The sequence below is a fragment of the Hippopotamus amphibius genome, chromosome 4 (assembly GCF_030028045.1).
Source record: "Hippopotamus amphibius kiboko isolate mHipAmp2 chromosome 4, mHipAmp2.hap2, whole genome shotgun sequence".
In the NCBI taxonomy this organism is placed as follows: domain Eukaryota; kingdom Metazoa; phylum Chordata; class Mammalia; order Artiodactyla; family Hippopotamidae; genus Hippopotamus; species Hippopotamus amphibius.
The window spans coordinates 123,927,523-123,941,367 of NC_080189.1; the positions used below are offsets into that span (position 1 = coordinate 123,927,523).

Consider the following 13,845-nt stretch of genomic DNA (forward strand, 5'->3'; position numbering starts at 1 on the left):
TTCCTGCCTCCAATACCTGAGGTTGGCACTGTCAGAGCCTTTATCATACTCAATGCAGGCCTTTTGTATCACATGTTGAGTTCATTGATGGTTGTTAATGGAAAGCTTGTGAGCTCTGGCTTAAATATTAAAAAAACGAACAAACAAAAAAACGTAGCTCTGAAACTTGCTCTAGTACGTTGGGCAAGTTTTTTGGTTTTGTTTTTGTTTTAACATCTCTGAGCCTTTTTTCTCATCAGTATAAACTAGATAATTAACCTTTCTCAGGGAGGTTGGGAGTAATCTGTAATGCAAGAAAAGTAAGCAGTATATGGAAGACACTGCAAGTTGAATGCTAACCAGGCCTTCAAAGAGTGTGTTCCTTCTAAACCACTACTGAGGAATGCATTGTTTAAAGTTTTCCATTTTAAAAAAGTTGACTATTTCATCAGCCAAAATAATTTTTACTTGCTAAATTAATAGGACTTAGGCCCCAATTTTAAATTTTCAAGTGCTTCTCTGAAACATGTATAAATATAATGTGTCCTTATATGAAAATACCACCTACCAATTATTAAAAGTGTTAACATCTCAGATTAAACAGCATGAGGATTTGATTAAGAGTCAAGTGCTGGCTCTAAACATAGTAATTTGTATATTGCAGTTGGATATTATCAGTTCTAGAATCTAGTAAAAGCCAAGAGGGTTTCAGTGTAGGTTTGTAATTTAAATTCTTTCTACAGCGTCATCCTATGTAAAGTGCTTATTTTTCTTTTATCATCAGCTGTAATCTATGATTATGTGGTGCAGGCTCTGTTATGTAAACTTGTTTTATGTCGTGCTTCATCCAGAACCAAAGTTCTTAAATAAAGAGTTGGAAACAGAAATAGCAAGGCCCTTAGCCAGGACAGTATTATGCTACTAAATCCTTCATGGAAAAACTCCTGAGACTAGATAGATCATTTTAATGTCTTAAATTTTGCTGCAATGAGATAACATGTCCACTCTTGTAAAAATCCATCAGTAAGTGTTTGTTGTCTGGCTAAAGCTGAAAACCAAGATAAGAAGCATGCTAGGGAATTTGGACAGGAGTAACTTTGATGTGAAAAGTCTATTCTTCCAAGAATAGGAGGAAGAAGGGAGGTAGAAGGGAACTGATATGGGGGAGCACTAGTAATATCTACCAGGATTCCTTTCATCACATCACCCTTCTTAACTTTGCAGACTAGATAGTGATGGAGATAATAGCAATGATGAAGATGCTGCTGCTGCTGGTGACATCTGATGTTTCCACAGGTCCTTAAGGTCCAGAAAATGCTTTTCTCATACACACACACACACACACACACACACACACACGTATTTATTTATTTATTTATTTATTTTTGAAGGTCTGGCCAGTTTTATTAAAGAAAAATTGTGCATGATTCACTTTTCACCAGTCTGTTCTGGCATGCTTCTAATGATATCAGGATCACCTGGATCAATGATAGTCAGTGTGCGTACTTTGTAGTATTTTCCACATGCTGTGCCCAATTCAATACTATTGCCACTGTAGTGACAGACACCAGTTTTGGCCACCATGGCATAATACTCTATTTCAGATTTCCCCAAGGCTGCGCAGTTGTTAGCAAGGATGACCAGTTTTGCTTTGCCTTGTCTGATCATTTTCAGAGTCTGCTTGTACCCCAGCACGTTCTTTCCACTTTTCATAATGAGTTGGAGCCTAGAGTTGGTGGGCTCCAGGGACTTTTTCATCTTGTTTGTGGTCACCATCTTCTTGCCTTAAGTGTGGGACGCCCCCAAACCAAGAGCAGCCGCCAAGTTGGCCGAGGAGCAAGAAAGCTCTCGTTTACATTATTAATACAACCTTCTGTAATAGCATTCCTTTTTCAAATGAGAAAACTGAGCTTAGAGAATGTTTGATTGAGTGGAGTGATTGGCTTAGGATCATGTAAATGAGTATCTAGGAGATGAAATACTGAACTTTTAGTCACAGCTGGAGAGGACCTGAGGGGAAAGTGGGATAAGAGTTTAATTCAGGAAACGGCCATCGTGAGAAACCCAGTCCCAAAATTCACTGCCAAGGAGCTTTAGAGCATAAGGGATAATAGAAGTAAAGAAAACAGTGGAACTCGTTTCTAGTTGTGACTGCTTTACTTATAACCACACGCACCCTTTTCTTTCACAACAGAACATGCCTGGCCTGTAAGCATAGACACTTAATATTTATTATATTAATAAAAAAGAAAGTAGAAAACCACATGTCCCTAATAGAATGAATTAGGTGTTACATAAGAATGTTATTAGATTTGAAATATCACATCTGGGCTAGAAATTTAAGGCATCAACTCATTGAATCTAGATGTGACAAAACAAATTACAGTTGTGAAATAAATTGATCCTGCTTGAACTATGGGAGAACTTAATTAGGATTTTAGAAGCAAAGGTAGCCAAATGAGAATGGCAGATCCAACCCCACAATAAGTATTTAGCATTAAGTTTGGCACAGGACGGAATACAAAGGAGAGGTCTGGTCTTCTGAAAACTTACACATTTATGAAGAAGACAAAACTAATGCATATAAAATAATACACATTCCTATAAAACAATCCACAATAAACTGCTGTTTTGTATGGTGAAAACTCCAACTGATGTAGGAAATGTGAAGAAAGTGAAATTATAAGAAAGAAAGAGGACTTCCCTGGTGACACAGTGGTTAAGAATCCACCTGCCAATGCAGAGGACACGGGTTTGATCTCTGGGCCGGGAAGATCCCACATGCTGCGGAGCAACTAAGCCCGTGCGCCACAACTACAGGGCCTGCACTCTAGAGCCCACAAGCCACGACTGTTGAGCCCATGTGCCACAACTACTGAAGCCTGCACGTCTAGAGCCCATGCTCCACAACAAGAGAAGGCACTGCAATGAGAAGCCCACGCATCACAATAAAGAGTAGCCCCCGCTCACCACAATGAGAGAAAGCGCGCACAGAAGAACCAACACAGCCAATAAATAAATAAATAAATTTATTAAAAAAAAAAAAAAGAAAGAGGGAGAAAACTGAAGGAGGAAAACTCAGTGAACTTTTCATAGAAAAGCTGATGTAGACCCAGATCTAGAAGCTGAATACAGTCTGGATAGGTGGAGAGGAAAAGAGAATCAGTTCTGGAAACACGATGAAAAAGGCTCCAGGTACATTGTGCTCCTGGGAAAGTGCCTGGCCCTGGCTGCAGCACACCAACATATGTTTTTATTAGTTGTATATATGTGTCTCTGGCTCACAGATTATAATCATCTCCAGGAAAGGGCCTTGTTTATCTTCGTAAGTGGAGCAGGCATTGCATGTGGCACATAAAAGGTACTCAGAACTCTTTCATTGGGAATTCCCTGGTTGCCTAGTGGTTAGGATTCCAGGCGTTCACTACCAGGGCCCAGGTTCAATCCCTGGTCAGGAAACTAAGATCCTGGAGGCTACAGGGCCAAAAAATAAAATAAAAAGAGAGCTTCCCTGGTGGCACAGTGGTTAAGAATCTGCCTGCCAATGCAGGGGACACCAGTTCAAGCCCTGGTCCAGGAAGATCCCACGTGCCACAGAGCTACTATGCCCGTGTGCCACAGCTACTGAGCCTGCACTCTAGAGCCCATGAGCCATAACTGTTGAGCCCATGTACTACAGCTGCTGAAGCCCATGTGCATAGAGCCTGTGCTCCATAACAAGAGAAGTCACCACAATGAGAAGCCTGCACACCGCAACAAAGAGTAGCCTCCACTCTCCGCACCTAGAGAAAGCCCTCACACAACGACAAATACCCAACACAGCCAATAAATAAATAAATTTTAAAAAATAAAAATAAAAAGAACCTGGAAGAATGGGTAGGATTAAGAAAAAAGAAAGGAAAAAAAATGTGAAAAAAGAACTATCCTTCAGTAATACCAACAGCAACATCTGGGAGTTTATCCAAACATTATAGGCATTGTAAGTAGTATCATCTCCAAGGCAGGGAAAAAAGATGACCACACCTTCTCAGATGTAGTGGCTATGAACATTTCTGGGGCATTGCTAATGAAATGTTAGTTTAACCAACTTTTATCTCTACTTCCAATTTTCTGAGATACAATTTATATTTTATTGGCCTTTGGGCAGATCAATAGAGAAAAGACTGAACAGGTAATTTACCTCCTCAGTCAGGAAATCATTCTGACTAAATGGTTTCTTCATAAAGCCCAGCATCTTAGCCAATCTTTACTTCCTCTCCTTTGGCACAAAGGAAACATTCAGTTCTTTTGTATTCAAAAACCTCAAGGTGTATCAGTTAACCAGCTGTCCTGCATGTGGCTTTGCTGGTTTGTGTACTGCTGCTGAATGAATTATAAAAGGTTAAAAAAAAAAAAAAAAGGCCAGGGGTGGAGAGAAGCGATTATAGTAAAAAGATCAAAGCACCAGTGGGTGAATTTCAGCCTTGTTTACAAACTCTAGTGATAGTAGAGGCCACTCAACGCCTATTTGATTTTTTTTTTCTTAAAAGAGAACTCCTTTGCTTTAGGATTCAAAACATCTAATCGTTCTCACCAACACTGTGTGCTGTGGATCTCTCTCAGTCCATTTTCTCACAAAGATTTAGTAACAGAAGTTTTGATTAGGTATCATGTTCCTAAGACTTTCTTCTTAGACAACATGGAGTCAAGTGGTCTAAGTGCTCAACCTACCCCCTGGGCATCAACAAAACATCTGAGGGAAATGCATGGATCCTTCAGTGGGTCTCAGCACCAGACTTTTTTGGGGGCACACCTCGCAGCATGCGGGATCTTAGTTCCCTGACCAGGGATCAACCCTGGGGCTCCTGCGTTGGGAGCACAGAGTCTTAACCACTGGACCACCAGGGAAGTCCCGGCACCAGAGATTTAAAAAAGCACATGTCCCTTTCAGAGTCCCAGGAAAGCAAGCACATGGGCTGATCTGGGGAGGCATAGAAGATTATATTCAATTAGTATTTGATTTAATGAATCAGAGGTGCATTTAGATGATGATGTTGTATACTTTGTTTGATGTTGCCTCCCACCTGGAGCCTGCCAGGACCATGCAGCAGGCGGAACCTCAGCAAACCAGCCAAAGACAGAGCAGGGGTACTTCTAGGCTGACTTATCTCCATTACCCTGGAATTTAGGACAACCACCACTATGCTGTGTAAAATGACCTCCCAGGATCTTTTGCTGCTTTCTCCGGCCCTGTGGCACATGGGCTCTGTAGTTGTGGTACACAATCTCTAGTTGAGGTGCGCGGGTTTAATTGCCCTGAGGCATGTGGGATCTTAGTTCCCCCACCAGGGATCAAACCCACATACCCTGAATTAGAAGGCAGATGCTTTACCACTGGACCACCAGGGAAGTCCCTGCTCTGAATCCTTTTAATGGTATTTATTTCTCAATCATCTCTATATCTTCTCTTTGACTAATCCTCAGCTGTTGGAAATAGCTCTTCTAAAAAAGTTTCCCTGACCACACTGGCAGAAACTTGCCTTTATTCTCCATTTCTCTCTCCTGCTTTTTTTTTTTTTTTTAACATTTATTTATTTATATTTATTTGGCTTCCCTGGGTCTGAGTTGCAGCATTCGGGATCTTCGTTGTTGCATGCGGGAGCTTTAGTTGCGGCATGTGGGATCTAGTTCCCTAACCAGAGATTGAACCCAGGCCCCCTGCATTGGAAGTGTGGAGTCTTACCCACTGGACCACCAGGGAAGTCCCTCCTGCTTTATTCTTTGTCATAGCCTTATCACCACCCAACTTAGTATATATTCATTTGTGGATTGTTTATCTCATGTGCAGGCACACAGATGTTCACACACACACACTAACATAAGCTACATGAGGGAAATGAATTGTTTCATTTGTACTTTAATCCAAATGCCTAGAAAAATAGATGGACAATAAATTTTTTTACAGGATAAATAGTTCCATGAATCTGCCTCTCTGCTCATTGATTCATCTATTTAAATACGTAGCTTGCATACAGGTTAGGATCATGGGCTCAGGACAGAGACTGCTTGAAACCCAGTTCCTCCACTTAGAAGCTGTGTGGCCTTGGGCAATCACTTAACCTCTCTGCGCCTCCATTGTTTTGGTCATGAGTGTGAGAAATAATAACAGTATACATCTCACGAGGTTTTCATGAGTATTAAATGAGACGTTAGACAATGTCAGGTCTATACATAGCACATGAGCACAATGTCTGTAAAATCTCATGTGCTCGATAAGTGTTAACAGTCATCATTTACTCAGCAGATATTTATTGAATGTTTACCCCAGGTCAGCTACTACGCTAGGCGCTGGGAATACAATGGTGGACAAAACCAAAAATGGACCTTCCCTTATAGAGCTTATAATTCAGTGAGAGAGACGGTTATTAACCTGAGTAACCACACACATGAATGCAGAATTAAAACCGCCTTAAGGGACTTCCCTGGTAGCACAGTGGTTAAGAATCCACCTGCCAATGCAGGAGACACAGGTTCGATCCCTGGTCCAGGAAGATCCCACGTGCCTCGGAGCAACTAAGCCTGGGCGCCAAAACTCCTGAGCCTTCGCTCTAGAGCCCATGAGCCACAACTACTGAAGCCCTCAAGCTTAGAGCCTGTGCTCTGCAACAAGAGAAGCCACCGCAATGAGAAGCCCTCGCACCACAACGAAGAGTAGCCCCCGCTCACCACAACTAGAGAAAGCCTGTGCATAGCAATGAAGACCCAGTGCAGCCAAAAAATAATAAACTAAAGTTCTTTAAAACAAAACAAAACTGCCTTAAATGTTAAGAAGAAGAGCTCAGGTGAGAGTATATTTGTAGGGTCATTTGATTTGGTCAGAGACAGAAGAGAAAAATTTCTGGGGGAAGTTGGGGGAAGCCATGTATGGTGCGGTGAAAATGAATGTAACACCCAGTTTCAAATTGCTTTGTGTTCTGTGCTGTTCTGTCATCTCCTCTTTTGCTACAAAGACTCAGAAACACAAGAATGAGTGAATAGACTTGAGTTAATGGTGATTTTGCTTTGAAGGAGAAGCGGCTGGTCTCTGCTTAGAGGGCTGGGCTGAGAATGGACTTCACCCCCAGGCATGTGAGCAAATGGAAACGGACAGAATGAAGTCTCCTCCCCCCGCATCTATGTTGAGGGTTTAAAAAAAGAAATCCTAGGAAAATATGAGGATGTATAATTAAGCCATTTTATTTGGACATAAAAGGAAAGTCGGAGTACTGAAGTCTAGAGGGGTTTTGAACATCTGTTCATTTATAAATAAACATTTGTTTATTTATAAAACAATGTTAAGAGAAAATTTAGAGGAAAGATTAAGTTCATTCATAATCCCACCTCCGTAAAAAATAATTGCTTTTCCTTTTTTGTCTTCACTTTCATTCTTGGGCTGTTATAACTGCAGGCATTCTTGAATGGTTGCACTCATAGGGCACAACTAATTTCATGTCTTGCTTTTATGTGGTGGTGCATAGTCTTCATAATTATTTGTATTAATCATCATCCTCTTTTTAAAAGGGCAGAAGTTGAGCCTTGGAACATTGCTGACTGCCGTCCTCAACAAATTAAAGGTTAATGACCCTTTGTTCGAAAGGCAAGTCTTTAGACTGGAGAATTCAGTTAGGTACACTTCATCGTGTCAGCTAACCTGGCACTTCAGCCGGATGACTACACAGGTGCATTCTAGAGATGGGGGTCAAGGAGTCTAGAGGAAAAACCCACCGCTGTGTGTCTCCTCTATTCTCATTATTCCACTACCACACTGTTTCACTTCTGACACCAATGTGTGTGTCTCCTCTATTCTCATTACTCCACTACAACACTGTCACTTCTGACACCAATGTGTGGGTTTTCTACACCTCAAGCCATTCTGCAACACCAGCTGGGTGTGTAACAAGTTAATTCTGACATAGTTTACCTGGAGACAGCATCAGATACCACAGGCTAACAGCTCAGTCCCATAAGACTGCCCCTGTCCTCCCTTCAGGGGCCAATTGCAAATCCATGTTGTCACTTGTGATTCTGACTGACCAGCTATAAATTAGAGTTTCCCACAATCCCCTCCTCAGTTCAGTTCATTTGCTAGAGTGGCTCACAGAACTCAGGAAAACAGTGTCCTTACTTGGTTACCGATTTTTTATAGATGGAAGAGATGCATAAGGCAAGGTCTGGGGAAGGAAGCAAGGATACTTCTCCCGGTGTGCCCACTTCCCAGCACCTCTGTGTGTTCCCAGCACAGAAGCTCTCCAAACCTTTCTTATCGGGTATTTATGGAGGTTTCATTACCTAGCCATGATGGATTAAACTGCTGGTCATTGGTGACTGACTTAATCTCCAGCCCCTCTCCCCTCCCTGGAAGTTGGTAGGTGGGATTGAAAATTCCAATCGACTAATTTGATTTAATCCTGATTGGTTCTCCTGGCAACCAGCCCCTGTCCTTAGGGCTTTCCAAATCACTTTTTTTTTTTTGGCATGCCGCATGGCATGCAGGGATCTTAGCTCCCCAACCAGGGATCGAACCCAAACCCCCTGCAGTGGAAGCTTGGAGTTTTAACCACTGGACCGCCAGGGAAGTCCCCCCAAAGTCACTTATTAATATAAATTCAGGTGTGTTGGAAAGGGGCTTGTTATGAATAACAAAAACCATCTTTATCACTCTTATTCTTTAGGAAATTCCAAGCGTTTTAAGAACTCCATGTCAGAAATGAGGTGAAGACCATCATGTGTATATATATATATATTTAATACATTTATTTAGTTAGTTATTGGCTAGGTTGGGTGTTCGTTGGTGAGTGCGGGCTTTCTATAGTTGTGGCGAGCAGGGGCTACTCTTTGTTATGGTGCACAGGCTTCTCAGTGCAGTGGCTTCTCTTGTTGCGGAGCACAGGCTCTAGGCACACGGGCTTCAGTAGTTGTGGCTTATGGACTCTAGAGTGCAGGCTCAGTAGTTGTGGCGCACAGGCTTAGCTGCTCTGCGGCATGTGGGATCTTCCCAGACCAGAGCGCGAACCCATGTCCCCTGCATTGGCAGGCGGATTCTTAACCACTGCACCACCTGGGAAGTCCCTATATTTCTTATTGCAAATCACAGTATGGGGTGGGGTGGGAGGGGGGTCAGAGGGACAGTCTGTGGCCAGAGAAAAGGCATCACAAGTCAATCCCATGATCTTGGACACATTGGTGTTATCAGCTTATTCACTGAGCTAAGCAGTCTGAGGAGACAACGAGAACAAAAAAAACAAAACTACAAATTGTTTCAAGCTTTGGAGTTCAAATAATTATTAAAAGTGATCAAAATATTAAAAAAGTATTAAATAATATTAAATAAGTATTAAATAAGACAGTGTTGACGTCAAGATAGGGATGGGTACAATTAAAATTCATTAAGACACAATAAGAAACTCTCGTCTAGGCTTGTTGCAGTAAAAGAGACTTGGCCAAATGAATTATTCAAGGAGAAATGAGCTGAATGAGAGAATCCTGTCTTGCCTTGGCAATAGTTCAGACTTAGTACAAATTTTCTCCCCCGGTAATAGTATAGCAAAAAGTAACAAAGAAGCATGTTCATTTGTTACCTGAGTACTTTGCATGCAGTGCAAAGCTTGACGTTAGTCCTCTTATTATAGTCTGAACATTTCATAGTAGCCAAGGAAAAAGAACATCAGGAATGTAATCTTTCATTTTAAAATTAATTAATTACAGATTCAAGAAAAGTTTGTGAAATCCATGTGAATCCTTTTCCTACTATTCTAAGCAAAAAAATTAAGCTATGTTAATGAAAGGGTGTTTATGGGGTTGTTTCTTTGTTTGTTTTTGGCAGCACTGTGCAGGGTCCTAACCACTGAACCACCAGGGAATTCCCTGAAGGTTAGTTTTTAACTCTGTGGGGTTTTTGTTGGTTTTTTTTTTTTTTTTTTTTGGCTCTTTATTGGAATGTAATTGCTTTACACTCTTTACCAGTTTTTGAGGTACACCAAAGTCAATCAGCTGTATTTATACACATATCCCCATATTCCCTCCCTCCCGTGACTCCCCCCCACCCTCCCCATCCTGGCCCTCTAAGGCATCACCCATCATCCAGTTGATCTCCCTTTGTTATACAGCAACTTCCCACTGGCTATCTGTTTTACAGTTGATAGTATATATATGTCTATGCTACTCTCTCAAGGGGAAGCTGGGACAAACTCTGTGGTTTGAGTGGAGGAGAAGGAAGTGTTTAAGACTTGCTCTCCCTCAGGCTGGATTTAGTACCTGTATTGTTTAGGACACTTTCAGTAGAGAATAGGAGACTTTCAGTAGAGAACTGTACATCACAGTGAAACAATAAGTCAGTGTACTGGCTCATGAACTTGGGAGTTGAGAGATAAGATAAAAAGTTTCCCTCAAGGACTGGCTCAATCCAGTAGCTCCAACTCCATATCTTGCAATTCTCTTGGTGCATTCGCTGGCCCCTAGCGGAATGGCTGCAACCAGTCAATTATGTCAACACACAGAAGGACACCTTAAACTTATACAGTGCTGTATGTCAATTATGTCTCAATAAAACTGGAAGGAAAAAAAAGTACACACACCACATACGGGGCAGAGGGGGTCTCATGCAAGAGTTCTGTCAAAAGAGCATGAACAGATGACCCGCAAAAGATAGGGTGGAATGTTTGTAAATCATATATCTGATCAAGGTCTGGTATCCAGAATATATAAAAAACTCTTACAACTCAATAATTAAAAGACAGACAGCACAATTTAAAAATGGAAAAAGGATTTCAATAGACATTTCTTCAAAGAAGATATACAAATGGACAATAAACATTTAACAAGATGCTCAACACCATTAGTCATTAGGGAAATGCAAATGAAAACTATAAGGAGATACCACCTCATACACATTAGACAAGCTACATTCAAAACAAAACAAAAAACAAACTGAAAAAAAGTGTTGGTAAAGATGTGGAGAAATTAGAACCTTGTACACTGCAGGTGGGTATGTAAAATGGTACAGTCATGTTGGAAAACCAGTCTAGCATTTCCTCAAATAGTTAAATATAAATTTACCACGTGACCCAGCAATTGCACGCCCACGTATCTACCCAAGAGAATAAAACACATATATATGCACAAAAACATGTGCACAAATGTCCATACCAGTATTTATAACATTCATAATAACCAAAAAGTAAAAACAACCCAAATACCCATCAATTGATGAATGGATGGACAAAATGTAGGATATCCCATAAAGGCATAGCATTCCACCATAAAAAGAAATAAAATATTGATACGTGCTGCAGCATGGATGAGCCTTGACCATGTTCTGCTGAACGAAAGAAGCCAGATACAAAAGCCATATATTAAATGATGCCATTTACATGAAGTATCCAGAATAGGCAAAAGAGACAAAGTATATTAATGATTGTCAGAGGCTGTTGGGAAAGGAGAATAGGTACAAGATTTCTTTGGGGGATGAGGGGGTGATGAAAATGTTCTGGAATTAGAGGTGAGTGACACAACTTTGTGAGTGTGCCAAAATCACTGAATTATACCCTATAAAGGGCGGATATTGGGAATTCCCTGGTGGTCCAGTGGTTAAGACTCCTGGTTTTCACTGCTGAGGGCCAGGGATGGATCCCTGGTTGGGGAACTAAGATCCCATAAGCTGCGTGGTGCAACCAAAAAAAAAAGAAAAAGAAAAAAGGGTGGTTATTATGGTGTGTGAATTATATCTCAGTTAACAAAAGAAGAAGCATGAACACTTCTTTGCCAGAAGTTCTCAGAAAACCTCTCCTCATCTATCAATGATCTGAACTACAGCACATGAACAAACCAGGGTCCTGGGGGACACCCTGTGTCCAGTGAGAGGCATGTAGGTGCTGAATGATTTAGATTTCTCAAGGCCCATCCTCTAGAGCTGGGATCAACCCTCTTCACCCTATGACTGCTACAGAAAAGAAAGAGGTGCTATGGATGTGGGGCAGACACAATTTCTATTCTTGTGCTTCGTTTCTCCTGGCATCCCATATCTTTTTTCTTTTTTTAAGATTTATTTATTATTTATTTATAATTTTTTATTTTATTTTATTTTTGGTTGCATTGTGTCCTACTTGCAGCATGCAGGATCTTTGTTGAGCGTGCAGGATCTTTCATTGTAGTGCACAGGCTTCTCTCCAGTTGTGGCATGAGGGTTCTCTCTTCTCTAGTTGTGGCACGTAGGCTCCAGGGTATACAGGCTCTGTAGTTGTGGCTTGGGAGCCCCAGAGCACGTGGGCTCTGTAGTTTGCAGCACACAGCCTCTTTAGTTGAGGCGTGCAAGCTCAGTAGTTGTGGTACACTGGCTTAGTTGCGGTACGTGGGATTGTAGTTCCCTGACCAGGAATTGAACCCGGGTCCCCTGCATTGTAAGGTGGATTCTTTACCACTGGACCACCAGGGAAGTCCCCTGGCATCCCATATCTTGGGCTTGTCTTTGTATGGTATTATAATTGCCTCCTTGCTGTCTCCTCTACTAAACTACAAGCTCCTTGAATGCAAGGGCTTCTCAGTATCCCCAACAGCTAGTACAGTGTCTAGCCAGGGAGGATAATCAGTAAATGCTTACTGAATAAATGATGTGAAACTGGGAAATATCTCCTATTCTGGCTGAAAGCCAAACTTCCTAGCATCAGTAATTCCTTGTTTGTATGAAGCCGTGCTTTCTGATACATCCTTAATGCACTACTCCCAAGAGGATAACTATTGAATCACTCATAGCTTTGTGAAAATTTGTTTTATCAGCTCCTCTTTGACTCAAAGAAGAGAACTAGCCTAGGCTTCCCAGAAGTAGAAAAACATGGAAAGGAATTTGTCAACCTGAACTTTTAGTCTGAAATCAGCTCATATGACAAGATCATGACCTATTAGTTTTTTTTCTCTGTGTGTGTGTTTAAAATATGAATTTCAAATTGTTTAAGAAATACCAATGCTTTGTCTAACTTTACATCACACATGCACACACACACACAAACACAGTTACATCCTGAGAGATAACTCCAATTTCTGAAATGGGAAAGAGGCCTTAGGCATCTTAAAGCCAAGATAAAGGGGAAATCAGGTCTTAGTAATTTAAAACAGTTCTTTGAGATGGTAAATGAGTGTGGGCAAAGTGGGGAAAGGGTAGAGATAATTTACATTTTGTGTGAATCCCAGGGGCCTCTGATAAGGAGCTTTTGATAAGATCTATAAGGATCCCTTCAGCTATAAAGTCTTAAAATTGTGGGATTCTTCCCAGAATAGTTTGTTTGGGAAAGCATTTAAAGAGAGGTCACAGAAAATAATCTACAGCTTCAGTTCTTTAGCTAAACTTAAATAGTGTTATAATTAATTTGGAAAAGCAAGTATACCATGAGCTCTGAGATTTGTGGGTACAGTAAACTCACTAAGTAGGAATTAACAAGTCAAAGGAGGGAAGAAATTTCAAGTCCACATTTGTAGGCAGAAAAGTGACACGGGAGCTTTATTAAGGGCAAGTGACAAGTAATGCAATTAGAGAAAAATAATTCAATCTAAGTCTATAAATTGACAAATTTTGAGCCATCAGATGCAACCTGGTAAAAGGATTAAACATTATGATGGATATGAAAACTATATTCTATAGAAATATACACAAAATTGGATATTTACATCGACACGATTTATAACATCGAAAAACTGAAATCATAATTGTTTTTAAAATGAAGTTGTTTTAATAAGTTATTGTACATGTATCCATGAAATAATACATAGGTAAGAAAATACATTGTTCTAATAATTATCTGAAGATGCTCTGGGAACTTGATGAATTACTTTTATGCATGAAATATTGGCTTGTGAATT

The 13,845-nt window shown here is 40.7% G+C and overlaps 1 protein-coding gene across 1 annotated transcript; it reads right to left on the reverse strand.

Annotated features, from left to right (window-relative positions):
* Positions 1-1,373: 1,373 nt before the first annotated feature.
* LOC130852501 (60S ribosomal protein L30-like) lies at positions 1,374-1,755 on the reverse strand. The gene has a single exon (XM_057733572.1). The coding sequence runs from the start codon at positions 1,753-1,755 to the stop codon at positions 1,408-1,410; it is 348 nt and encodes a 115-aa protein (XP_057589555.1). The 3' UTR covers positions 1,374-1,407.
* Between the last annotated feature and the right edge of the window lie 12,090 nt (positions 1,756-13,845).